The 27,897-nt window shown below is 39.1% G+C and overlaps 2 protein-coding genes across 7 annotated transcripts in view; one reads left to right on the top strand and one right to left on the bottom strand.

Moving 5' to 3' along the window:
- Window positions 1–18,855, bottom strand: part of LOC115918719 — a 36,533-nt gene extending 17,678 nt beyond the window's left edge. The window contains exons 1-4 of the mRNA XM_030987859.1: window positions 18,694–18,855; window positions 11,336–11,806; window positions 9,146–9,273; window positions 5,904–6,022 (exon numbers count right to left, since the gene is read on the bottom strand). Coding sequence (XP_030843719.1) covers window positions 5,904–6,022; window positions 9,146–9,273; window positions 11,336–11,510 — 422 coding nt within the window. The 5' untranslated portion in view covers window positions 11,511–11,806; window positions 18,694–18,855. The remainder of the gene's footprint in view (window positions 1–5,903; window positions 6,023–9,145; window positions 9,274–11,335; window positions 11,807–18,693) is intronic.
- A 6,681-nt stretch (window positions 18,856–25,536) lies between these two features.
- The window catches only part of LOC115917976 (L-lactate dehydrogenase-like), a 32,216-nt gene continuing 29,855 nt past the window's right edge, over window positions 25,537–27,897 (top strand). For 3 of the 6 annotated variants that reach the window (XM_030987853.1, XM_030987858.1, XM_030987857.1), the window contains exon 1: window positions 27,595–27,816. In XM_030987853.1, coding sequence (XP_030843713.1) covers window positions 27,760–27,816 — 57 coding nt within the window. In that variant the 5' untranslated portion in view covers window positions 27,595–27,759. The other 3 variants (XM_030987854.1, XM_030987855.1, XM_030987856.1) reach the window with 3 other exon arrangements.

Below are 27,897 nucleotides of genomic sequence, written 5' to 3'. Positions count from 1 at the left end.
TTTAGTTTAAAACATTGTTGCATTCAAGCAATTTTTTGCGGTCGTAAAAATAAACTTGTTTCAAAACGTAAACAGAAAACGCTGAAAAAAGATGCGTTTTGTAACATGATTCTAAAAATCGCTTGAATGCAACAGAGATCTCAATCATGATTCTATGACGTTATTATTGTGGCAGATAGTCGACCATAAACAAATTTAGAGAGCTTGCGCCATAGTTGACCTATACTTTCTGGGTCAAACTGTGCAGTGTGATATGGCTTGAAATGAGCAAGAATCTGCATTGAAGGAAAATCGCTTGAAGGATCTCCTGCAGTAACGGCGTTTTGATTTTTGATTTTTGTTTTGTTGGACCAATGTCGCTCTCATCAGTGTCCCTGGGGTATTAAACCTGAACAACATGCATGTACTTGTACATGTATGTACCATATTCACATCAAAGAGGCTGTTCACACGGCAATGAGATAGCGTGGTCTATCGTAGCACCCCCTTTTTTCTAGCGCGCGCTAGACCGCGCTATCTCTCGTGGACCACCCCCAAGAGGTGCTCCAGTGGCACGCCGTTTTGGCTTGCCATGGCTCGCTGTTGGGCGGACCGAAATGACGTTGTACCATCCATACCGCACAGACAGCACGGTATAGCGCGCGCTATCTCTGCTGGTGTGAACAGCCTCAAAGACAATGACGCCAGACCAACTGCAGACTAGTACTTAACAACACACTACCCTAAATGATCTCTTGATCTCTTGATTGGTCAGTTTGGAAGGGGTTTAGTAGTGTTGTAGAGCAGGAAAAAAATACACGGGGGCTCGGGGCAAATTAGCCCCCGAAATGCCTATAAGAGCCCCCGAAAGTAAAAAAGAGCCCCCAAAATTTGCACAGAGTTCAATGCAAAACAATTTAAAGAATGTCATTTTCATGCAAGCAAGCTTGTTGTAATTGATTTTTTCCCTGTGGTAGAGGTATTTGGGGATCAGAATCATCATCAATTTTCACCATAATACGAAGAAGCACTTTTTAAACTAAGCTTCATTTGTTTCTAAGCGTGTTAATTAAAATTGTATACATGTAGTTTTCATCCCTGGTACCTCATACATGTACGCATGAAATCATGTCTCATTTCGGTTTGAAAAACATTTGACAATGATATTCCCTTTCTGCCAGAATATAATAAATAAATACCCTTTAACATTGCCCAGTGCCCAGAATCATACTTTCTTCTTATGAAGTGTACATGTAAATGTACATATATGTACAGCAAGTCTGCCCAAGTTCTCATCTTTTCAAATCATCCACCAATCCTGCAAAAAAAAAAATCATCTCTGACAGGTTTTTCAAACTCATATCCATCCGCTCAGATGAAGGCAAATGACCGGGGAGAGAGGTTGCTCGACCCCTTTCTCCACTCTCCTCCATTATGACTCAGCCTGTCTACCAAATTCATTTCGCTAATTTGACCCAATTGCCTCAAAATTACCTCTCTACCCAGAAAAGGGGAGTAGTCTATTTCGGTCTGAAAATACAAAGTGCTGTTTTTAAGTAAAATAAATCATGCAACCTACAGCAAAATTGATCTTCATGCACAAGATAAGGGTACGGTATTAAAGTGTAAGACCTACAACAGGACAAGTCTTTAGAGCTTTGTTAGTAAATATTATAAGTTGTACAGAGGTTATGGTATGATGATATACCTATATTGTACATACAATGTACATGATTACTTGTAATTTTGAGAGAGGAAAGAGCCTTAGTAGGTTTAGAGGAGGAGAGAGAATGGAGGAAGGTGAATAGAGATTTACTGTACATGTAGAAAGTAAGAAGGGAGGGAGAGAAAGAGAGAGAGAGAGAGAGAGAGAGAGGGGGAATTGGGAGGAAAATGGAGAAGAGGGACAAGAGAATGAGGAGAAAGATAGAGCTCATAGAGTCATTATAACGTTCTTTGAAATATACAGGGAGTCAAAAATGTTAAATGAGCACTCTCTCCATCCCAATATCTCAACCCCCCCCCCCCCAAAAAAAAAGACATACTGTAAAGTGTAAACGCTGTATTTTCGCGCCGAGCAACCCAAAAACATATTCACTGGTTCTTAAATTCGCGTTGCACCAAATTCAGCCCATTCAGAACACGCATAAGAAGTCATGTTTATATTTTTGCGGGTTCTAAAATTCGCAGACACCGACTTAAGCGCGAAATCTGCTAAAATAAATGTACTGTTTCTTGAAATAATTTTTCCCTATTTTCACGAAGTGACAGTAGTGAGGAAAATTGTCACACAAATTGTATGCGATTTTCCTCACTACCGTCAGTTCGTGAAAATAGGGACAAAACAGAAATTTTGTGAATGATCTAGGGGTCAACAACATCCCCTCCCCTGAAAAAAAAGTAAACAGTTTTGTTTAGAAAAAAACTTTGTTGCTGTTTGAGGAGGGGGTTAAGAAATTTGTACTCTCCTTCGAGACATCTCACTCACCCCCCCCCCCCCCTTACCGTCCTCTCCTTCCCTAAAATGAGTAAGATTGTATTGATTGCGTACACATTCCTTGATGTTTTCCCCATCCACTATCTCACTAGCTGGAGTCATCTCACAGTTTAGATTGATTAATTATCATTAACCCCCTTGAGATGAACTATTCAATCTATCTTACGATTGAGGCTCATTAGAAATCCAATCAAGAGCGACACAAAGAGAGGTTAACTTCTTTCATCAACAGAATACTTACAGATGTATGCACATATACTGTATGCAATCTAGTACAATTATAATAACTTTGCACAGATTCCTCTATTTAAATTCAATAAAATTCAGCATAATTACATATTGGAATTAATCTAATATCACTATTTATCCCATGTCTACAAATTAACTATGGCACATGTAAAAGACTAGGTAAAATATATTTTGAAAAAAAAAGAAAAAAAATTCATAGAGCTCTTTAGGATTGATTTACTAAGATGCTTGCAGGGATTTCTATGCCTTTTTTTTTCTTCTCCAGACCCTAAGTTTTTCCACCAACTCAGGGAAAAAAATACTTCAAAAATTTGGGGGGGCTACTTTTCAAGCTTACTTGCTTGAAAACAACACTCTTTAATCTGTTTTGCATTGAACTCTATGCAAATTTTGGGGGCTCTTTTATGACTTTCGGGGGCTCTTTTGGGCATTTTGGGGGCTAATTTGCCCGGAGCCCCCGTTTATTTTCACTTTACCAACTTTTTATGTACTATGGATTGAAAGTTAGACTGCTTCATCTGAAGCATACTGTATGTCCATTGTAAATTGTACATTGCGGCAAAAGTCGACTGTGATGTGGCAGTCCACTCTCTGTCCGATCAGTCGACTATTAAAGCAGATACATTGTAAAGAGTTAATATCTGTCACGAGCCCAGTGGGAGCTAAAAAACATTCTCTGGGTACATCATACATGTATTATTAGATTCTCTCGACCCCCCTTGTCATCCCACATTCCTCCCCACCCACATCCATACACCCACATTACTACTCATACTACTACAGAACTAATGTACTCACAACACAACCTTTCCAAATCACAACACACCACCTACATGTACATTGTTGTCTTGGATAAATGAAACAAACAAGACTGGTATTTAGACTAGTAATCAACCCAATTACGTCATGCACAGTATGGCTGCCTCAGGGCCCACAATACCAACATAATGACTGTGCAGCATGTTGAATCTTGATAATATCTAGTGGTAAATTTGACCTACTTTCATAGTCACAGGTGGACTTGAATGTAAATTTTCAGATATTTCAGGAAGCAAGTAATACAGGAAAACCACACAGGGTCCAAAAGATAACACATTGCAAATACACCTGATACAATAACATGTACATCTACACTGATCAATACAAATGTTATGTGTTTAAGAGATTGGAACTGTCGTTTCAATTTTGTCATCACTATTAGCAAATGATAATTTTTCTTTCAGTATGAGTACGTGGAGTCCTGCACCACACTTTCCTGTTTATGTGGATGATATGTGGTTTCATGTAATGAGGTACCCGAGTACACTCCCAGGCTTACAAGCGAATACCGAATATTCGGACACCATGTTTTTTTATAATTTTTTTGAATTTTTTTGAATTTTTTAGATTTGTTTTTTTGTTTTTTTGTTGCCAACACCATACATACCACTGGTTGTTGTTGTTGTTGTGTTTTGAGTTATTGGCGATTAGTCAGTGATTTGACTATTGTCGCCAAAATACTTTACGGCACGTGTTATATTTCTCAATTTTGGATTTTTAAAAAAATATATTTATTTCGTTTTATATTTATCTATCTTTTAAGATAGTATCGTAAAATAATATCGTAAGCAAAACATTCATGGGCTTTGTTAGTGTTTCTTAACAGTACGTGCAGATTATTTGTTATATCACATACACACCATACATAAATATGTATATAAGATAGCACCTACACAAGCTTCTATATTCAGTAATCTTATCATACCTTTTATCATTGTTGTTACTTTTTCTTATTTTATTTTCTTAATGTTATTATATTTTTAATGTACTGAGTGTAATTTAACATATTTATAATATTGTATTATGTTTTACTGTTCTTATTTTATTTTCTTATTACATTATGTTATTATATTTTTAATGTACTGAGTGTAATTTAGCATATTATACTGGGCAGTATGTATGGTGTTGGCAACAAAAAAACAAAAAAACAAATCTAAAAAATTCAAAAAAATTCAAAAAAATTATAAAAAAACATGGTGTCCCAGGTTCTGAGTGGTGAGTTTGACAGTGCTCGAGTTGGGAAACATTTTTACCAACGGCACCATGCCAGCAGCCGCCGCTCACCCAGGCACGGGTAAGCGTCGGCCTGGACAGATTTTTTTTTTTTTTTGCGGCCGAATATTCGGGTACGAGAAATCGTACCCGAGTAGTTGTCAACCGTGCGGGTACTCAAGCATTCGACTACACGTCGCAGCCCTACTGTACATGTATCTTATGGCTACCATTGCTCCGAGGTCAATAACTCAATATCCTATACTACAAACAATCTATACTTTCTTTTCAGCCCTAGATTAAACACTCCACGTAACCCTGACTCTAAACGTAATCTTAATACCTTACCTGTATTGCAACCCAAAGGCTAACACTAAACCTACATACAGTATGTAAAATGAACCCCAATTGCAACCCCAGCCTTGACCATAATCCTAATCTAAACCCTATTGCAACCCAAACTCAAACCCTTAAACCAACCCTAATTGCAGCACCCTATAAACCCCTACAGTAAGTAACCTCTTTTTCTACAAAATATTATACTGTTTTCACACTGGCAATATTTTGCTTAACCCCGTACTATAGGTGGGGTTAAGGGGGGGGGGGGTCTTAGCCCCACCTATAGTATAGGGTTTTAAGCCTATTCCACTTTCTGTTCAGACTGGCTTTTACCAAAGTGGGCTAAAGTTAACTAACCCTGCAAAATAGCAGGGCTAACCCCGCAATTGTGGTGCTAACTACTGCTAACCCCGCAATTGCGGTGCCAAGCAAATGAATGAGAACAGAAACAAAAAATAGTCCAGTACTACGCAATGGAGCGTATCGCAGCTGGCCAGATGCGAAGTATGTCCAATCATAACATTCACGATATCCGGGGTTAACGAATTGCAGTGAGAACGGCGTGAATTTTCTTATTCCGGAATAGGCGCTAGTACGTGATTAAAAACAGCTTGTGTGAAAAGCCAAAAACAATAGTCCAGGGTTAAGGATAGTACGGGGCTAAGCTAAGTACGGGGTTAAGCAAAACCAGTGTGAAAAGAGTATATGTAATCTCTATCTTCTACAAAATATTAAAGACCAAGAGCAATTGTTGCCAGAGAAAATGTTGATTATCATGAAATGAGGCAGAAAGCTTGCATTAACTCACCTTGCGTTAGGGTCTAGGACCACTGAAAGGAGAAGTAGAACTTCTAGTGAGATGATCTTGTTGCCAAGGCGATGGGAACAGTACTCCAGAACTTGTTCCAAACGGGCCAGGAGATTGACCTGGGAGAGATGAAGGGGAAAAAGAAGAGAAGGAAACAGAAAGAGAAGTGAGTGGAAGGGGTACATGTACATGTAGGGTAGAAGGCACAGGAGACGTGTCCGAATCATTGGTTTATTCAACTGCCAAAAAAAGGATATTGATCATTTCATTCAAATGTGTATGTACAGGTTGTACATGTACAATACATGAATGTTTAAATGTGATTTTTTTTTTTTTTTTACTTTAAAAAGAAAAAGACCAATGACAAAGAAGAAATTAATTGTATTATAAAGACTGTATTTAAACAGGAAAACAATATGGCACAGGAACTACAATGCTCTCTCCCATTACATAGGTCTACAACTATTTAAAGGTTACACACTACATGTACAAAGTATTATGAAACAATATCTTTTACCGTATGTATATTTTTCTTATCTGTATTGTATCTACAAACCCCTGTACATGTGAAATGTGAAATCAATAAACTCAAAACTCAAAGTCACTGAAAACACACAGGGATTATGAGTAATATTGTCCTTTACTAATAACATACTGTAAAATGTAGCCTTGTAAGTCTCCCAATTAAGGCCTATTTTTAGGACTCCCCAGCAGTACATGTACATTTACATGTACATGACTACATGCCATCATAACACATCATTTCTATGATGAGTAAGGTACAAAAACACACCAGCAAGAATGTCCTGTGTGCCAAGGATATCAAGAAATCATTAACTGGATTATTGATAGTTCGAGACAGTAAGACTTGTAAGACACTGAGAATAACAATAGCCAATGGCGAGAGATATGTAAAGTCACTACTAGCCTAGGCGAAACTCCTAAATTTTAATATGCTTTTATACTTAATCTTTGTTTTCAACCATCTGTCACTTTATCGTTTGGAAAGTTGTCTTGATAAAGCACTTTCTTTCTTTAATGTAAAATAAATCAAAGAATGGAAAATATCTTCTGCCACTCAAGTAGAAATTATGATTGAGGGCCCGCGGTCATCAGGAAGAGTATTATCAATAATAATAATGTTGCTGTTAAATGTTTTTATCATCATTATCATCATTATCATCACCTGTCTACCGGTATGTCATTCCAATTTTGCTCTTACCGGTACTAACATGAAATTTTTAATCACTGTCTTTTTTTCATTTAATAAATTAATGTAGACAAATTAAAAGATGGTATTGAATTGAATAATGTGAATTGAAGTGAACTAAAAGGAGGAAAGACAGTATCATATTCTCATCTTCTATCCTATTTTCATCCTATAATTCAAGACATCAATGTCACAAGTCGAAGCCCCAAGACAACCCGACCTACATACAATCTGTGACTCTACCTGTAATTCAATTTATTCTAACCTAACAATGTCACATCAGCTGTCAGATAAAGTGGCTGGAGAGATATTCTTAAAGGCACGGATAGAAATTCAATATTTGTTGACCGCTATAACTGGACAACAACCTAATCTGTCAAATCTATTTCTTAATTTGGAATGAATGTAATGATGTACATGCACAAATGACAAAACATAACAGGCTCATTTTTTTGGTCAAATCATCTTTTGCTTCTCATTTTGTGTGTCTTATATTACACACAGATACATACATTTGTACAGTGTAGGTGCAGTCTACAGAGATCCTTATTGCGCAGCTACTATTTGATCCATACTTCCCATTCTTTTAACAAACACAGACCAACAACACCAAAAACATGTATTAAACTGTCATATACACCTGTAGTTAGGAATATAAACTGGACATGTTGTTCATGTAAATGTAAATAATAGTAAATTATAAATGTTCTATTAATTTGATATTTGTAGTTCTGAGTTCTCATTGGTGTTTTTTTTCCCTTCATTCTATTTCTTCTTTCTTTTTCTTCAAATTATAATAAGATGTTTGGCAAATGACATTTAATCGTACTCTTGAACATTCAGCGTAAGTTTTGTTTGATTCTGGGAGAATTCATTTTCTTTTTTTTTACCAGAACTCAAGTTTAACTTCAATCTTGTGAAATAACTGTTCTCTTTTTATCAGGCATTCCGTGTTCCTTCAAGATCATTCCATTTGTCATCATTTTCCAGGGTAAAGTAAAAAATTCCCCGAGGTTTATTATTTCAATCAATTCAATGCAAAAGACAAAAGAAATAATCAAAGTGAAAGTGATTTGGGGGCATGACTAAGAACAAAGCTGGCCTTTAACTTTAAGACCAATTTTCCACCCACACAAGGTTCTGATCCCGGACTGAAATTTGATGCTCTAATATTTTTTAGGGAATAGACCAACATCGGTAGCACCCCTTCGCTACACCTCTGAAGGTCTCAAGTTAATATCAATTTCTAAACATTAGCTGTTTTTTGTTTATTCCAGGAATGTATACAGAGATACAGTTAAAGATGAAGTTGAGTTCTGGTCATGCGATTGCATTGTGAAAGAAACGATGTGGAATCGACCAGAAAAGGTTGATCATCTAGCATATAAGAATTTGTGTGTATTGCAAGGTTCTGGAATCATCAACATGATAAGAAATTCGGCCAAGTCTTGGTAAAGTTACAAAAACTGTACACAAAAAGATGTATATGGGACTACACGAACACGTGGCGTAAAAATCCTACCCCCAAGTTTTACGATGTTACATGACATATTTAGAATATGAAGGCATTTGAAGAGCCATGCTTTTCAGGGAACATGTCTCATCTGATGTTCTTCCACACTTGCATAATAAGAATGATAACGCTAAAAAATTATTTTTCACCTCTTCCCAGAACTCAACCTTCTCTTTAACATTGTAATATTGGCTTAAACTGGTTTTCATATCAATTCAAGTCATAGAAAACCAAATGTATAATAAATACCTGTAATCAATTAAAAACAAATAGACAAAAAAAGAAGGTAGAGAGAAGAAGGACAAGAAAGAAGAAAAAAAAAGGAGAAAAAAAAAAAAAAGAGGGGAAAAATGGTGAACAACAATTATCAAAGGAGGAGGAACTGATACTGAAAAAATGATAAAATGTAGGAAGGAAAGGAAGGAACAAGCATACACATGTACAAATTGAAAATTTGCTTTCACAGGATGTTTTCGGATACATCTACATGTACGTGTGTGTACATGCTATAGAACTGACCTCAATCTCTGTTTCCTCTGGGCTGTCTTTCTCCTTCTTGTTCAGTTCTGTATCCAGACGTACCATAGCATGGTAGAGGACCTCATCTACTGCAGCCTGCTGCTTAGCAACTGCATCCGATTCACCATCTGTATTGGGCAACGAAGACACAACACAACGGTGTTAATTGGAACCAACCTTAAGATTTTCCCAAACATGTTGTTCAGAAAAAATAACTAGATCAAACTTAGGCCATTAAAAAAAATATACATGTTTAGCGTCCCCACCCGCTTCCTGTTAAAAAAAAAAATGTTAAAGAAAAAACAAACATGAAAAACACTGCTAAAATGGATATATTTCTGATTTTTTTTTATAATTCTGGCGGCCATCTTAAAAATAGCCTGACTGTCAGGGAAAATGTACAGAGCGGCCATTTTGAAGAAAAAAAAGGGCCTCCTTCGTATTTTTCAAAAAGGCAGGACGCTAACATGTTTTAAAAAAATTTTATTTGGCCTTACACCTGTACATGTAGCTTTGTCTTTTCAGAGACAAAAGGGCATTAACTCTGTCTAACAGTACAACAAATCCTTCTGGCTCCAAACATATATGCATTCATTCTCATCTCGGGTTTGCTAGTTTTACGTACAGTACTAGTGGTGTTGACAGAGAATTTTTACAACAACCTGAAAGGGAGATGTATGATGGTAAGACATACATGTTAGTATTAAAATGTATGCTCTGGTGAGAATTGCTCCATGGTTGACTTTTGGTTTGATCATCAAAGAACTCCGGCTCCAATGCTACATATATACTGTTAACGCCGTTATTTTCGCGCTGAGCGGCCCCAAAACATATTAGCTGATTCTTAAAATTTTCATTGCATGCCAGTTTAAGCCGATCTTTGCGCGAAATCCGTGAAAACTAATGTACCGCTAATATTTCTACCTTTACAGTAAGGATAGTGTAGTTCAGTTTTAATAAATATAGGGTAAGAGCTAGTATTACTATTTACTAACCATCTCTAAACCTAAGCTACATAGATGTATGTATTTAATAAAAGCTGATGTTAGAATTTGATATTTTGGCTTTTTTTTCTGCGGAAATATTCCTGTTTCTCACATTAATCAAACATGGGTGGGACAGAGATGAGCATATGATAAGGAAAGAGAGAAGAAAGTACCAAAAGGTTAAGCGGTGAAAGAGTGAGGAGAAAAAGAGAGAGAAATGAAAGTAGAAGGAGAAACTTTGGACATACAATGTACTACATGTACATGTACATGTACATACACTGTACGTGAGTGGGAGAGAGAGAGAGAGATCATACTGTAAAACTGCAATTACAAGGTGTTTTCCCTTTAACTGTTTTTGACAGGCAATACCTATTGCAAATCCTTGTGGTTCAATTCCTAATCCTATATAATCAGCATCAGGGATTCCTACAGTCATCTGTGCCCTATTTATCAGGTCATTGTCTTCCTGTATGGATTCAAGACTTTGAATGATCCAAGTTAATCCCCTTCCTAGACAAATACCTAGCCAGGGTTTTGTAGCAAATATAATCCAGACATTGAATACACAATAGTTGTTTACCTTCCAGATTATAGAGGTAGAGTGAGGAGGGGGGGGGGGGGGGGGTAGCATGAATAGTGATGTGGTTATATAACTGTCAATAATAGAGTATCACTGTCAGGCCTATTTGTGTACATTATACAGTTACTTGTTCCATTACAGGTAGCATGTACATGTACTCAATCCAAGTTTGAAGTTGCTTTATCTATTAAAACTAAAGTTTGAGCAATGTTGAATGTTCAGCACTTACAAGCTTTGCTCTTTCCATCAGTAGAGCACTTCCTCTTTCATCTGCTACACAAAATTGTTATTCCAATGTAAACAAACATAAAACAACAACAATCCTTTAAGTTTACATGTAATGTACATGTATGTATTAAATCTGTTATCCCTTTGCTTTTCAGAATGTAGAGATCTCCCCCATTGATGTGAGCATTTAATTCTTATATCATAAAATATATAATATATTCCCTCTAGTCTAGGATTGCCCCAAGATTATTATTTGTAAACACAAATGAAATTGAACAATTGAATGAATGAAAGAAAGCATGGAATAGATAAATGAATAAATATTGTTTAAAAAAATAAAGAAAAAAAAGAAGAAAAAAAAGAAAGAAAGAAAGAAAGAACCATCAATCTTACCCTCATCATGCTGGCTTTCCCTCTGAGATTTAAGGACCGTCGACAAAAGTGTTTCCACCTCCCCTCCCGTCTGGGTCAATCGACATTCGATGGGCAGGGTCATCTCATACCCCTCCCCTGTATCTTTGACCACGCCCCTCAACTTAGTTACAGATTCATCCACAAAGCAATCCATGGTCAATATAAGTCTCTAAAGGGTAGCAGAGGCACAGTCTCCAGGTTAAAATGACGCAGATATGAATTGCAAACGGTCGTCCTGCTTTTTAGTTGTGGTTTCTTTTTAGCACCAATGGATTTTAACAATGTTATGTTCCAAGAGCAGAGCGATTTGCTCAGATCTGTCAATTGTTGATGAAGGCAAACTTTAGAGGCCAGCAGACAGCAGAAGGCACGTTACGAAGCGTCTACTCATAGACCTTCGTGGTGAACACAAAGACACTCATCTTCATCTCCTTTTTCAATGCGTTGGGTCTATTCAACAACAAAAAAAGAGAAAAGGAAAGAAGGATTATGTCATGCTCTGTTACTTTACAGTTGACCTACGGTACATGGACATGTATTTACTGAAATACCTTGAGTACATGTATAATCATCTTTATAAAAAAAAAAATTATTTACATACAATTGTCCAATACTTATCCAAACAGTCTCATGTATACATTCAGGATCCCACATGTGCATACATGCAGTATCTTCAATTCAACTCTGTACGTGTATGTATACTTGGAATCACTCATGCTCAACAGGTCACATGACCTGCAAGTAAATCCTGAGATAGTCGATATACAAGGGTGTGTTTGTGATCATGTGGTTTAGATCTATGAGCCCAGCTGCACGTAGACACCCACATTTAGAGGTTATGAATCAAAATCAAACCAAAAAGGAAAAAGGAAGAAAAGAAAGGGGGACAAAGTTAACATGCAGCCTTTATAAATATTTCCTGGAAATTATTTAATAAAAAATATTTTGAGTCATCATGTACATGTACCTGTACATGTACTTGTTGAAATATCAAACGTATTGTACATGTACATGTATGTGTACACTGTAGGTATATGTTATTAAGAATCAGTTCTTACATCATTTTTTGTGCTTGTTATTACACTAAACATTTTACATGATGCTTACAGCTAGTGTACATAGACCATTTAAAAATAAAATCATGTTTAGCATCCCCGCCCGATTCCTTTTGGGGGGCTGCCTCCTTTTTTTTCATCTTTTTAATGAAAAAAGAAAGAAAAACATACTAAAATGATATATTTCTGATTTTTTACACTGTAGTACATTATAAAACCAAAGCGACTTTCATTTTGATACGAGGTGAAGTTAATGGCACCGATTTGTCGGCGTAAGTACTACATGTGCAGTAGACTATTTAATTCTAGCTACAGTACAGAAATAAGATCTCAAGGCAAAACAAAGCTCAGGCCAAAGCCGCCAACGTGATACCAAAATAACCTCCCATGACACTACCGTTAGGAATGAAGAACAACTGTTTTGACGTCTAGTGTATTTTACTGCAAGTGCATATTGCATGGTATACAGTGTACATACATCACAAATGGACATGGAGCACAGCATCTATAGACATGTAATGGGGCATGCATGTCAAGCACTGAAAAAGTTTCTTTGGATTTTTGGAAAGCAAGAACACTGAACATGCAATAGGCCATTCTTTAGTATTTTCAATCATTATTGTGTTGCGGCAGACCCCTGCTACTTATTTCTTGTATAAGAGAGGCAAGACAAGACTACAGTGTACAGTACATGTATTAAAATCTGGGCTCATTCTGGGCAGAAAGTTAATGTTGAAAAACTTTACTTCAATTCTTTACTCTATGATTATTTAGGGTGCGTTCAAGCAATTTTTTGAAGCTAGAATCACAAACATGACTCACAAATCAAAACGCTGTTAAAAAAACAAGGTTACTCAAGAAACTCCAACTCTGAGGCTGCCCCTCCCCCTTCTTTAAGGCACTTTTCTTCTCTTTTTTTTGCATTATGTCACATGACTTTTCGGAAGTAAATAGCCTCCTCCCCCTTCCCCCAGAGACGCCAAGTTCAGCTATGCATAACATTTTCATGACTCGGCATGCGAGGGCGAGGGTATAACACACGTACATGTCTAGCGTTTTTTCAAAATTGCACGTGCGTGTCGTGCGTGAGAGCGTTTTCAGACCCTCGAAATGCGTGACATCACGCATAATGCGTGACACTTGGTAGCTCTGTTCCCCCCCCCCCCAAAAAAAAGAGCTTCAAATAATGTGTTTTTTATATCTTCTTTTTGTTCTTCTTCCAAATTCTTGGATCTGTTCCTGCTATTATTACACAACGGAAGACATTAGCTGCATGACGTTGTGCTTCCTATTATTCAACACCATACACCCTGTATGTACAGTATGTGCATGTATGTACATGTATTGCCTGTACTATTCAATGGTAGGGATTGGAACAAAAGGTCAGAGCATAATCAAGTTTTCCATGTAAATTACATTGCAGGCCTAGGCTATAGAGGGCTTACTGAGAATCATTAGCCTAGGCGCGTCTTCATCAGCTCGAGATTCGACCTCGAAACTTTAAATTCGACCTTGAGAAATCAGAGTCTTCGGTCTGGTGAAGACGCACTGGACAAATTGCCTGATATTTTGCCAAATAGTGGGATATTTTGCAAACTATCCCAAGATATCTTGGGATGACAATCCCGACCCAATATCCCGCTAATTGCAACCTCGGGCTGATGAACACGCATATTAGCTGGATAGTTTGCGATCGGGATAGTTCAAATAGCAGGATATTTGGCAATCTCAAGCTAGTGAAGACAGGCTTATTGGGTTATAAATAGTCACATCTGTGAAGACTGCAATAACAATGCAGCTGTCTATAACAATACAACTGTCTCCAACAATAATTGACAAATTCTTTTGATTGATGTGCAATGCTGAGATCTCTCTCTCTAGCTCTCTTTAGCTCTCTTTCTCTCTTTCAGTTTCACCCTCCCCAAACTGATGAATTGTTATTCTGTGCAACATTGATGTGTACTGTATCTAAAGTGCAGACAACAAATTGCATACAAGTACATGTGCGGTGTTTGAACATGCCCATGTCGGCCTACACTGCAGTTACAATGTACATGTTATGTATGTTATGTATGTATGTTTGTCAACCCTCCTGTTTGATGTTCTCGATTAGTTACACCCAGCCTTACTTTATTCTACATATATTCTTTTGTCATGTGTAAATTTGCAATATTTGTTTGTTATATATTTGTAAAAATATCTGTACATGTACATTCCCAGTGTTGTTCTTTTGTTTTTTTACAACGTAATACATAATAAGGCTGCGACGAGTACTCAAATACTTGAGTACTCACACTGTTGACAACTGGCACTGTCCAGGTCTACGCTTACCCGTGCCAGGGAGAGCGCCGGCTGCCGGGATGGTACCATGGGTAAAAATGTTTCCCAGCTCAATCACTGTCAACTCACCACTCAGAAACTGGGACCAAATGTCTCGATTTCTGTTTGGACTTGGAGGAAAATGGACTAGTCTGTCATCTTTGGTTTTAAAAACAGCATTGTTTACTATTATTTTAATTTATAAAATTGGCGCCTTCAAGTTCAACTGCAACTCAAAGTAAAATCGTGTGAGTTTTTTTAGACGGACGTGGGATACTGCTCCCGTGGTATGGTGGTGGCAAAAAAAAAAAATTTAATTTTTTTTTTTAAACATGGCGTCCGAGTATTCGCCTGTAAGCCTGGGAGTGTACTCGAATACCTCCTTGATATGAATATAAGTTTTAAACATCTCAGGACTCATTGTACACATGTACATGCATAATGCATACCTACTGTAAACGTTAATTTTTTTGCGCTGAGCGACCCCAAAACATATTTGCGGGTTCTTAAATTCGCGTTGCAGGCAATTCAGCCTGTTCAAAACACACAGAAGAAGTCACGCTTGTATTTTGTGAGTTCTAAAATTCTTGGCCTTTTGGGGGAAATGTAATAGTTTGGTTCAGGTGTCCGTCTCATCGGTGTGTCTATGGTATCAGTCCCTTCCACTATACAGGTTGAGTGAAGTAATTGTTCCTGCATGACTATCATTGTACAATATTTCTTTGTGCAGAGTTTCCTCTGGTGAGAATGAGGCCTTATACATGTACATGTACATGTACATGTACATATAACGATACAATACAATAACGTACATGTAGGCCTGCATGGTGGCCACAAACCACCATGATAATCATACAGCTTCCCCCTGGGATTCCAGGGACCTATAAAGGAATTAGGAAAGTCTATCAATTGAATATTTCCTCTATTGGTCTATAATCCCACTATAAGGGCCTCTCAACAGCTCTTTCATAATCACTACCAAACAGGGTCAATGTGAAACTAACTATCTGATCGTATCATTGTACCCTCATGTTTCATTAAATTATAGGATGATTATGTAATCAGAAAAAAAACATGCTAGTTATTTCAAATTAAATTCAGTATTTGCCAAGTACCATGCAAGTACCTAGTGCCAAGCAGAAGGACTGCGCAGATATTGCAAAATTTTGCAAGGGGTTCAATTCACGAAAGTTTCATGCCGCATGATAATTGAGTCACAGCTGCAATATGACACAACATAAAAGGCCACCGTTTGCAAGTAGCAAGGGTTTCATAATGCAGACATGTATCTGTTTTTTTCAGCCAAAAAACCTTATCAGTCTTAGTAGTTAAAAACATTGACAAAAATGTTAGACACCTTTCTGCTAGGAACACGATAAATTGTTTACACTTCAAAGTGAAAATGAGAAGAAAATGAGAGGAAAAAAAAAACAATGGTATCAAACTGTAGCTAACGACCCCATGAACAGGTCGGTCAGATGTTGCGAACAATTGACTATAAATATACGGAATTGCTTTAAATAGGAGACTTCCTTTTCTTGTAGTTGTACACATCTACTGCCAAAAAGAAACAAACAATATTTGATCCAGTTTTACACATGTGCCTTTCATGTCTTCATGGTGTGTCACTTCATAAATATAGGGTATGTACATGTACATGTACATGTACATGTATAGTGTAATATAGTGCCAAACTTGTTGTTCGTCTTCCAAGACAAAAGGCATGCACAACTGCACATGTACAGTACATACTGTAGTAATCAATGATATTTATTATTTAGTCAAACTTAAAGATAATGTACATGTACAGGGTTGGTCAAGGTTAACTTATGGTGTGATTTATTTTCCTTAGCACACTTTCAACTTATGTTTTATTCCCCCCCCCCCCCCCTCCCCATCCCCAGCCTCCTCCCTCTCCATTCCTTCCTTTCTGTCCTCCCCTGCTCTCTCTCTCCTCTCTCATTACCCCCACACCCCTTCTCTCCCTCTCTCTCCTCATCCATTCCCTCCTCTCCCACACCTCTCCTCTCCTTGGCAAGCACGTGAAGAGGGGAAGGAAACCCCTGATCAGCTCAGGAGGGAGGGAGAGGGAGTGATTTTAAGATGAACAGGCAAGGCGGAAGTCTCCAAGGTTTGAGACTTGTACTCGTAGAAATTCAAGCCAGCATGACATATACATAATGACCTAGAAACATGTAAATTTAGAGCATCTAAACATACTTACTTGCACCATAGATAGACTTATTTAAATACAAAGTAACATCATCCCTAATTGTACTATATTTAGGGTGTCTGAACGATTTTTCAATTTTCAATTTAGGATCGTTTTTCACCATTTTTGTTTGATATTTGAATTAAAAATGTAATCAGAATAATACATTTCAAATTTCAAGTCTCGCCGATGTTTCTATCAAAAGATACAGCCCCTTCAAAACGCTGAAATATTCATAGCATTTTGCTCAGAATCGACGAAAAAGACGTACACGCAGAGTTATGTTGTTTTGCTAAATTTAGCCAAACAGCTGTATCGCGCGATATGCAAGCGTATGCATATCGTACGCAAGTTGCTCAGCCAATGCGCGACTTGCAAGCTTGAGCTACGCTGTCTCCGCGACACGTGCCATTGACTAGTATGGTTAGCGTTCGTCGCACAAAAAACCCGGAAGTGAATGCACGTTATAGTCAATGGCAATATCGCGGAGATGTCTCCGCGATATTGCCATTGACTACAACGTGTATTCACTTCCGGGGTTTATAGTGGGAACGGCCATTCATACTTTCATTCACTATAAGCGCACATGTTACGCGATGTAACCATGGTTTGGACTGAGCGGAGCTCACGCCTCCCTAATTAGCTGATTCCAAAAATGTGGGAGGGTATTTTCAAACTGTTATAACAAATGATCCCTTGGGGCTAGCAAAAAAAAAGCATCTGGATATTATCCTTACGTCTAGCCCTGCTTAAGCCGCGGGGCGGCAGCTCAGGAAAGTGGCACATTTTGGAGCTAGGATGCAAACAACATTTCAATCGCTATTTTGACCAAGATATTTTTAGAATTGGGGGTGGCCCCCGATGGGGAATATGGAGAAAAACCTGCTCTTTCATATGACACCTCATTTATTGAGTTTCACCTTCAGGATCATTTGTTATAAAGGTTTGAATTTCAAATTTTTTCATAAAATCATTGACCAATTTTGGATGGTCGCGCAATGCACGTAGACCACATAGGGAAGCGTACAATCTCTATGGGAAGGGTTTTAGCACACAACATTGGGTGCGCGATCAGACACCCTACTATATTATCTATTTGAAAGCCAGAAGGGTGTTAGTTATTCAAAGTTCATTACCTTAAGTCCTTACTTAGCTTTGGAACTCGGATCAATCAGATCGAAAGAATGACATTTCAACATGTTCAATTCAAATTCAAGTGTTACTAACACTGTCATGAGTGTTAGTGACTGTAAAATTTGAATAGTAAATGACAGGTGAGCTGAGATTCAGATCGAGAAGTGAAATGATCATGATCGATGATCGATGAGACATCTGAGTGGTGGGTGGTTGTAAATAAATTCTTCTTTATGTTCTCTTAGACTCTATCAGAAGTGCATGCATGTTAAATCACAGAGTATCATTTTAGAAATGAAGTTTGATCTTTGAGATGTAAATGTAAACACAACGTAAAACAGCTGCTGAACATGTCAACGAGTCTGGCTTGGCTGTGCATCATTTTTTCCATTGCACAGCACAGTAACTTAGCCTGGAACACACAGCAGACAGACAAAGCATACCGTACCGTACATTTTCAATACAGTCGACTTGCATGGACAATCAGCTGGTCGATGTGTCATCAATCGTCCGTCGTTTCCATCTCGTCATAAGTAAATACTAACCGTCTTAGAAGACAAAATTGCCTCCACAGCCTAATTTCAGGATCCCTGTACAAAATTCAAAGTTATACTTACGGATCACAGTAGTCCTGTGTTACTATCTCTCCACATATCTATACGAATTCTGGATGGTAAACCCCATTTCAACGGAAAATTTCGTGTAATATTTCCGTAAGATTTCAGGAGACGACCATCGATGGAATCTCCCATTTGTGTTGCGCAATAAACCTTGTGAGAGCGAGCTCGTGTTATGATAGGTCAACTACCCAAAACGTCATGCGCAAATCGATATTTGTGTTACCATGGCGCATTTGCCGTACCAGTTGCAGCTGAAATTCTCCTCATCACAAAAGAATTTTCCATCCTCCGTCTTTCACGTTTCAAAACAAATGTTATGGGCCAGAAAATAACAAAGGGGCACTTCGCATAGAACATACCATCGGAAACCGGTTCTGCGTAAACACTAGATTGTTGTAGTACCGTTTGAGATAAATAGATCTAAATGCATGATGCAATTTTTTTTCCCACAACAAATAGGCAGGTATATATAGGCCCTAGCTACGCAATCAGGTATATGGATTTTTTTTTCTGAAGAAGGGTTACCCATTATGATGTCCAATATTATTGTTTGTGTTGTCTGTTTGTGTAAGTGGGACCTATTACATCTAGGGGCGCGGTGATGTCTTATCCTGATCGGGGGGGGGGGGGGGGTGGGGTGGGGGGAGGGGGTGAGGATCGAGGGGTATTTTCTGAACTTCTGAAGGAAGCATATCGACCGAGCCTGAGCAGGAATGGTCTGTGAGGGTGATAATCCCGCCAACCAGGGCCCCACCTATATGAAGCAGGCTTTACACGCTTCAAAATTGAAAGAAAAAAATGTATTCCTTATTCGGTAAAAACCCCGAACATTCAGCATTAGGCCTACGGCCGTTGTGGGGATCTTAGAATTTAAGAGCATTTTTAATAATAAATAATAATAAAAACGGTGCTTATAAAGCGCTTACCAACAGTCTCAGGCTAATCAAAGTTCATATCCACACCTTCCCTATTTCTGCTATTGGCATTAGGAAGCGTTAAATGATTATTTTTATACGGTAATTTGGACGATTTTCTATAATTTTTTTTTTTTTTTTTTTTTTTTTTTTTTGGGGGGGGGGCTTCTTCGTTTTCAAAGCCGGCCGCCCCCCCCCATCTGCATCTGCTTACATCGCCGACATTGCTGTTGGTAATCGCTATTATAAAATTTGCATTCAGTGTAGGTTTTTTAAACACAATATAGTACAGGCACCCCACCCCCCCCCCGCCCCCTTCACCTACAGAGGCAGCTTTGAAGGCCTATAGGACTGGATATAAGCGAGGGATTCGGCATATAGCGATCTTTGTATTCTAGAGCATTTAAGTTAGTGTTGCTTTACTATTACTTGCTTCTTCTTTTTTAAAGGGGAGAGGGAAGATTTGCCCTGGCGATATCTCCCGGCCCCTTGGCGAAAATCCAATCTACGACTTGGCACCCCACCCCTCACCCCATCCGTCAAGGGGGGGGGTCCTATATGCAAACGCATTGTGAACAGTATTTTTTCTAAATGTGTGTACACACTATGAATATGACGGACAAAGAAAGAGGACAAAATATACAGTTCCTCAGGTAGATAAAGGAACATCCCTTCACTGCTTTTATGTAAAAATGTGTGGAACAGGTGTCACATGCATATTCACCTGTTCTACACATTTGTACATAATAGCAGTGAAGGGATGTTCCTTTGTCTATCTGAGGAACTGTATATTTTGTCCTCTTTCTTTGTCCGTCGTGTTCATAGTGACATGCGCTCCTATATACAATTTTCTCCGAATACAGGATTAGATTAGACATTATTAGCCGTACATGTATGCAGCCCGTATGCATCTTTTGGGGAGGATACAGGAATTCCAGAAGGGGGCATTTCTCAACCCCGGACCTTTTCCTCCCTCGAGAACATGAGTATAAATTCACTATCCCTCTCACGGCTCAGTAGCCATCGAGAAGAAATAGGAGTGAGGGAGAGAGATCGAGGGAGAGAGAGAGGGGGAGAGAGAGGGAGGGAGAGAGAGAGAGAGAGAGAGAGAGAGAGAGAGAGAGAGAGAGAGAGGGGGAGAGAGAACCGCTGGATACTATACTGAAGACATATCTTTTATCCTTATTATGTGTTTCTCTAAAGGCCGCCCCTCTCCAACCTCATATGTCAGTGTCCTAAATGCGGTTTATGGCCATCCTCCCCCGAAATAAATTATTAGCCCCCCCCCCCCCCTAAGTTTTGTCCCTGCTCTGTCCATAGTTATAATCACACCAAATGTCTCATTCAATCAAACATTTACCATCAACAATTCCCTCCACTTTCTGAAATAAAACGTGCCAAGAGTATTCTTTGAATGCCTCTTTTGATATGAAACGATTTGACAAAGGTCATCATAAGTTCAAGGTCGCCCTGAATAAATCTCAGACAAGGCAAGCAAACAAAGAAGTGAGCTAAAAGAGAAACTTTATGACCTCAAAGGAGCAGACTCGTAGCCAGAGTTTAATGTACAAATGTTATCGATCGACGTCCTGGGGAGGGGTCTAAAAAATTTCAACCAATCTTGGACAATTTGGGGGGCACGTGCCCCCCCCCCCGTGGCTACGTGCCTGCAAAGGAGGAGGGGGTGGTGGAGTCACAATTCTGGACCTCATCCTTGTATGCATAATAGTCATTGGAATTTCAAAGTGTGTGTGGGGGGGGGGGGGGGGGGGCTAGTGGAAGAACAAGATCTACCGGGCCTATCCGTTCACTCCTTCCCATCTAACGTCTTTCACGGGTTCCAATAATTATGATCAAATATTTTGAAAGTGAAATGTATTATTATTTTGATGACAGCTTTTCCAAAATTTATCTCTTTAATGCAAGAAGTTTGGAGCTAGTTGGAGGGGGTGTGTTTAGTCATTAACAAAGGGTTATTTTATAACCACAGCAATGTTTGCTCGAATTGAGTTTTGCATAAAAAGCAGAGCCAACCAGTTTTAAAAGAAGTACTCGAGGTTCATTGAGAATTTGTTATCCGATGTATGAAAATTGAGAATGATCCTATCTGCCCCCCCCCCCCCCCACTCAGTGTTATTTAGGGTACGCATAATTATGCATGCTCCCTCCTTTTGAAAACACCCCTCAAGTCCAGTGTGTAAAATGGGCTTTTGTGTACTACGAGGCTGACTACGAGCCGGACTTTGGTGGGTGAAAAGTACCCCTTTACCGGACATTTTGGTAACACGCATGGTATCCCTCCGATCACGGAGTGGGTGGGGGGGGGGGAGGGGGGGGGGGAGGGCCTATCTGTTTGGATTCAAATCAATAAAGTTTGAATTTGAATTTGTATCATAGACTGAGATAGACTCAAAGTTTACGTTGTAAAGATGTACATGTAACGCTGATATTAAAAAGAAAAAAAATAGGGGGCTGCAGCCCATACCACCTCCCCCACCTCGTATGCCTGTATTGTGATGTGACAAATATTCAGAAAAGTATAGGGCTCTTATAATGTTGACCCGTTGATCAGTATCTGAAAGTAACTACAGGGACTCGACAACAGATGGCGCTATAATTTATTTCAATTTTGCAATGGATTAATGTTTTACTCGGTTTCAGAGAAAATATTATGAATGATAACATAATTGTTTAATCATGTATTGATTTTAGTCAAATATATGATATATAGTAATCGTAAATATGTAAATAAGCAAAGAAATATGTAAGGCTGTAGAGATCTCAAAAAAGGTAAATATGAAAAAGCAGAAATAAAGGACAAATTGCCAATACATTATAAAAAAAAATGGGAAAATTTTACAGTGAATCTCATTATATATTAGATTCCTGCTCAGTCCTTCACTTTCTTATCGATCCTGGCAGTTATCTATTAATTCTGTTTGCATTTTTTAATGTTCTTTTTAATAACAACAGTGTAGTTACAGACCTCCACTGATACAAGACCCTCATATAATAATAATAAAATCTACAAGTTAAAAAAAATGCCCCATGTCACCTTTTTTTTTTCTATACAGAAAAATCTATTTTCCCCCTCCCGAACTGTAGAATAATGTATCACAATTTGTATAAGTGATTTAATATATATTATATTAGTTTGGATACCAAATTCAATTCGTTTTAATTTCTCAACCAGCAATTTTAGATATACATATAAAGCCTAGCATTAGAATATATTATGGAGTGGGGATGAGCTCCATGAAGCACAACGTTTTTAGGCATTTAATTATGGTCAGATGAGCATTCAAGGGCCCGTCTTAGGGCCCCTGGTGGGGTCAAGGGGGCAGAGCCCCCGGAAGCTCAGAGGTTTTAGGCATTTAATTACGATCAGATGAGCATATTTTTATACCTTTTTTGTGACACTGGCGGAGTGGCGGGGGGTCAAGGGGGCCGAGCCCCATGAAGCTCGGGGGTTACAGGCATTTATTAACAGTCAGATGAGCATCCAGGGGGCCCGTCTTAGGGCCCTAGGTGGTGTCTAGTGGGCAGGGCCCTTCGGAAGCTCAGGGATTTTTAGGTATTTAATTACTGACAGATGAGCATCCAGGGGCCCTCCTTAGGGCCCTTGGTGGGGTCCAGGGGTGGAACCCCCGTTAGGGCAATGGTTTTAGGCATTTGATTACGGTCAGATGATCATTTTCTTTTTGCCTAACTGTAAATTTGGGAACTTGTAGTTTTTCCAACAGACGCATACTAAAGTATAATTTACAAAAAGAATTGAGAAAAAATCCCGAGTTGTAAATCACTGGTATCGAATTAGAAGTAAACCACGTTTGAATTTGATTTGAGGGGGGGGGGGATTCCACAACGTTTCTTTTACAATGCAATCGCATGACCAGAACTCAGTACGCCATTGTTCAGGGGCTCATGTTTTTTGGCCCCTAAAATACACACGCTTTCCTATCCTCTCACGATATTTCCACGATATGCGCGTATCGCTTTTATAAAACCCTCCATTGATAAATATAGGGGCATGCGGAGTGTTATAGAAAATTGATTCCTGTTAACTCTACTTTTCTTTGAATGAAATATAATTTTTACGTGATTCAATTCAGGTTTTATTATTTTAATTTATTTTTGGTTAAAAAAATATATAACCATTTTTACTCCTTTAATGCTTTTTTTCTTTTCTTTGGGGGGGGGGGGGGTGGGCTATTCAGGAGAGCGAAAATGCTTTTCCCCCCACTTTTTCCATTTGGGGGGGGGGGGGGCGGGGCGACCGCCCCCCCCCCCCCATACTACCGATGCGTCTGATCTGGTTGTGACGTGACGACATGAAAGTCCGTCATATGGATAGGCGGAAGTGCGTGAGCGCCTCTAAATTAGCTACTGAGGAGGCACTTACCCCGGTCAAGTGGAAGACGGTGCTGGTATTGGTTCACTTCCTTGACTCCCAATCCAAGGGTGAAGGATTCGAATCTCTGTCCGGCACTTTCGACAAGAAATTAATCAACATTTGCATTCTCCACCCAGGTGTCAATGCATGGGTACCTGGTAATTTCTGGGGTATAATGATGATAATTGCAGGGACCTCAGGAAAAACACATTAAATCGAATCTAATGAGGCTTCCCTGGGTAAACAAAATAATTGTAATTATCATACCTCATGATAGCTATAGGACACAATTCAAGAATTTTAATTAAGTATAATTTAGGAATCTGTCATTGATTTTTGTGAAGGACAAGACACACCTATAGCAATTTGGCTTTTATTCAATTCTCTATTTTCGGTGTCGTCCACTTCGCGATTGACCACGCCCTCTTTATATCCACCCCTATAAAACAGATGTAGCCGCAACCTCAAGCGCGTAGCCAGGATTTCATTTTAGGGGGGGGGGGGCGGTAGTGAGCACGCGAAGCGTGCGAATCACTTTAAGGGCGCGCGAAGCGCGCTCCCTAGGGGGGTGGGTGCAGGGAGGGGGGAAAGAAGACGATTCGTTGTACCTTTCTCGACTCGTAATCCTTGTCTGAATTCAGTCCCTCCCCCCTCTTGCGCGAAGCTTTGACGTTTCATTATATTACTAGAGAAAGACGATTCGTTGTACCTTTCCCGACTCTTAATCCTTATCTATATTCAGTCCCCTCCCGCGCAAAGCGCGGAAGCTTTGAAAGAAGACGATTTGTTCTACCTTTCTCGACTCATAATCCTCGTCTGAATTCAGTCCCTCCCCCCTCTCACGCGAAGCTTTGACGTTTCATTTAATAATTAGAGAAAGAAGACGATTCGTTGTACCTTACCCGACTCTTAATCCCTGTCTGGATTCTGTCCCCCCCCCCCCCCCCTCTCGCGCGAAGCTTTGACGTTTCATTAAATTATTCGAGAAAGAAAGCGATTCGTTGTACCTTTCCCGACTCTTAATCCTTAATTTGAACTCAGTCTCCCCCTTCCCGCGCGAAGCGCGGAAGCTTTGACGATTCGTTGTACCGTTCTCGACTCTTTTTCCCTCTTTCTTCCTACGTCCTCTTTCTTTTTTTTCTTCTCTTTCTCTCTTTTTTTTTTTGGCCGGCGTTTTTTTTTGGGGGGGGGGGGGGGGGCGACCGCCCCCACCGCCCCCCCCCCCCCCCCCCCCCCCCCCCCCTGGCTACGCGCCTGCGCAACCTCCCTGGTGTAGCCTGTAATTTCACCAAAATATGGAGATAATTAACCTTCTTCCTTTCGCCACAGCCAGATCCGGAATTCCTTGGTATGGTCAGATACGTCTATAACCAGGGAGGTACCTGCTATAACTATCAAATCAAATATGTTTTTATTCGCATTATCATAGAGTATGGGTCAACTCGAGAAAAAAAAGATCGCATTCGCTAAGGGCAAGGACGGTGGTTCATTGACTGCGCAGATAAGAAAACGTGATAAGCTGCACGTAACTCTTTACTGGTATCAAACACATCTCGCATTCAACACCGTACGCTAGGCTAGCATTTGGGAATCTTGAGAACGGAGTACAATCCTGGTCAATCAACGATAAACAAGCACTACACCTAGCATAATATATGCGCGGTTTGCGAGTCCTCGATCCGATCCGCCGCCTGCACTCTCCGATACTCTGCCCCTGGAAGAGAGTGTGCCGTCTCCAAGGGTCCTAGTAGATTCTGACATTCGGATGGTTTATTATTGCTAGACCAATTTTCGAGCTCGAGTTTTTTGGAGGTACGTATTGTATCAGCATTTGGTAATATAATTTAGATGATATTAGGGTCTAGATCTAGAGGTATCGACTGTCAAGGGAACGCGTTCAGATCCTGCCATGACCCTGGCCTGAGGGGCGCCTGGGTGGGCTGCGCGACTAGGTAGGGGTCATGTCAGGATCTGCTACTTCCCGAGTCTATATAAAGCAGCCAGACCTCGAATATTAATGCAGTCGATATGTCTTTTATATGCCTAATTGAAACAAAAATCTACTAAGAATTCTTAACTTAATATCCTTTTATTGAGTAAAGCTTGGTTAAATTTAAACATCACAGAAAATCTGAGACACACACTGTCTTAAATTAAAACATCACAGAAAATCTGAGACTGAGAGTGAGACACTGTCTGTAAATAGACTTAAGTGCAAGTCTACTCTGTAGACTGTACTGCTAGATTCTAGTGAATAGTGTTTATAATCTTATTCAATCTTAACTTGAAAAATGACTGAAAGTTTCGATCATTTGGGAATCTCAACTAGACCTAATTCTAGTTTTCCATTTTCTTTTACATGACATAGTCTACAGTACATAAACAGTACTTGCACAATAATAGTAGGCCTATAATTGGTCTTTCAATAATTAAAAGAGAATTTAATGTTTTCCCCCGTTATGTCTTAAGTGTCCGAAGTTTGGCGGTCTTACTCTAGTATTTAGTATAAAGACCATGATGAAGACTGCACTGAGTTTACACATTCTCATTGGTCGATCTGCTCGAAATGGCTTCAAATTTAAGTGAGAGAGGGCCTACTTGACTTACGCGCAACTCAAGTTCAATAGCAAAGTCAATATCGGTACGTAATATTAGGTCACACCACAGAGATTTTGACATGTCGTGCTTTAAACAGGTGACGCACTTCACACAGAACTGACGCACGCACGAAATTGCACACACATAAAATAGAAAAACCAACAAACATCTCAGAATAAATTTCCAGTTTGTTCCTTAAATGTGACGAAAATGACAATTGATCAAACTTTTAAAATAGTTACGTAAGACTAAAACTTAAGTGAAATACTTAAGTGAAAAAATCATATTAACAAATAGAGGGTTTGACTGAAATGTCATAATTTTGGTATCGAAAGAAAAAGAAAATCAGAAGCTTCCTCCTCGTACTAATATCTTATATCATTGAATGAATGGGAGCCAGCGATAGCCAATAAGAAGGCCCTTGTCGCCGCCAATTTAGTAAAATCAGACTGCGATTCGCCGAGATCGGATGAACGAGCATGCGCAAAATATAAGCTGAAGCAGCTGTGATACAAAAGGCAAACCAGATGTTGGGAATCAACAAAAGAGCTTTTGTCAATTACCACCAGGACATCTTCATACCTCTACTCAACCCTGGTACGCCCACATCTTGAAGTTGAATATTGTACTGTATCATGAATATGACTGCAAGATAGAAGCTGTGCAAACGAAGAGCAACAAGAATGATTCCTGGTATGAGTTTATTATCCTATCCAGAAAGACTTTAAAAAAACTCAATCTATTCTTACTTCGCTACCGGTGTGAGAGGGCTGATATGGTCCAGGTTTATAAAATACTTCATGATATTGACAGACTCGGTCCAGAACATTTTATCAAGAGACCAAAGTACCAATTCACTCGTGGACATCCATTTATGCTGTTTAATACTCATCGCAAGCTTAATGTCAGAGGCTGTTTCTTCAGTAAACGTGTCATCGAGCTCAGGAATAAACTGCCAGAATCTCTATAGTCACTGCTTGAACATAGGTATTTTTAAGACTGGTCTAGATAAACACTGGCTTGCTATTAACACAATTTCATGTAACCTGACATCCATGCATTCTGCACTACGTCTTAAGTTGCAAACTGACAATTGAACTTTTACTTGGAAGACAACTGGGAGACCTACAGTACAGACTACCTGACTCCTGTATACCGATGATGATGCTGATGAGGATGATGAGATTACAACTGGCTCCCTTGACCACCTCTAAAGTAAATGGGGAAGGTTGACAAATGTCAGTTTTATTCAAGAATGACCCATACCAGACGGTTACTTCTGTCTAACTGTAATAG

The sequence above is a fragment of the Strongylocentrotus purpuratus genome, unplaced genomic scaffold (assembly GCF_000002235.5).
Source record: "Strongylocentrotus purpuratus isolate Spur 01 unplaced genomic scaffold, Spur_5.0 spur5_scaffold_17, whole genome shotgun sequence".
In the NCBI taxonomy this organism is placed as follows: Eukaryota; Metazoa; Echinodermata; class Echinoidea; order Camarodonta; family Strongylocentrotidae; genus Strongylocentrotus; species Strongylocentrotus purpuratus.
This window is presented reverse-complemented; position numbering and strand designations above follow the sequence as displayed.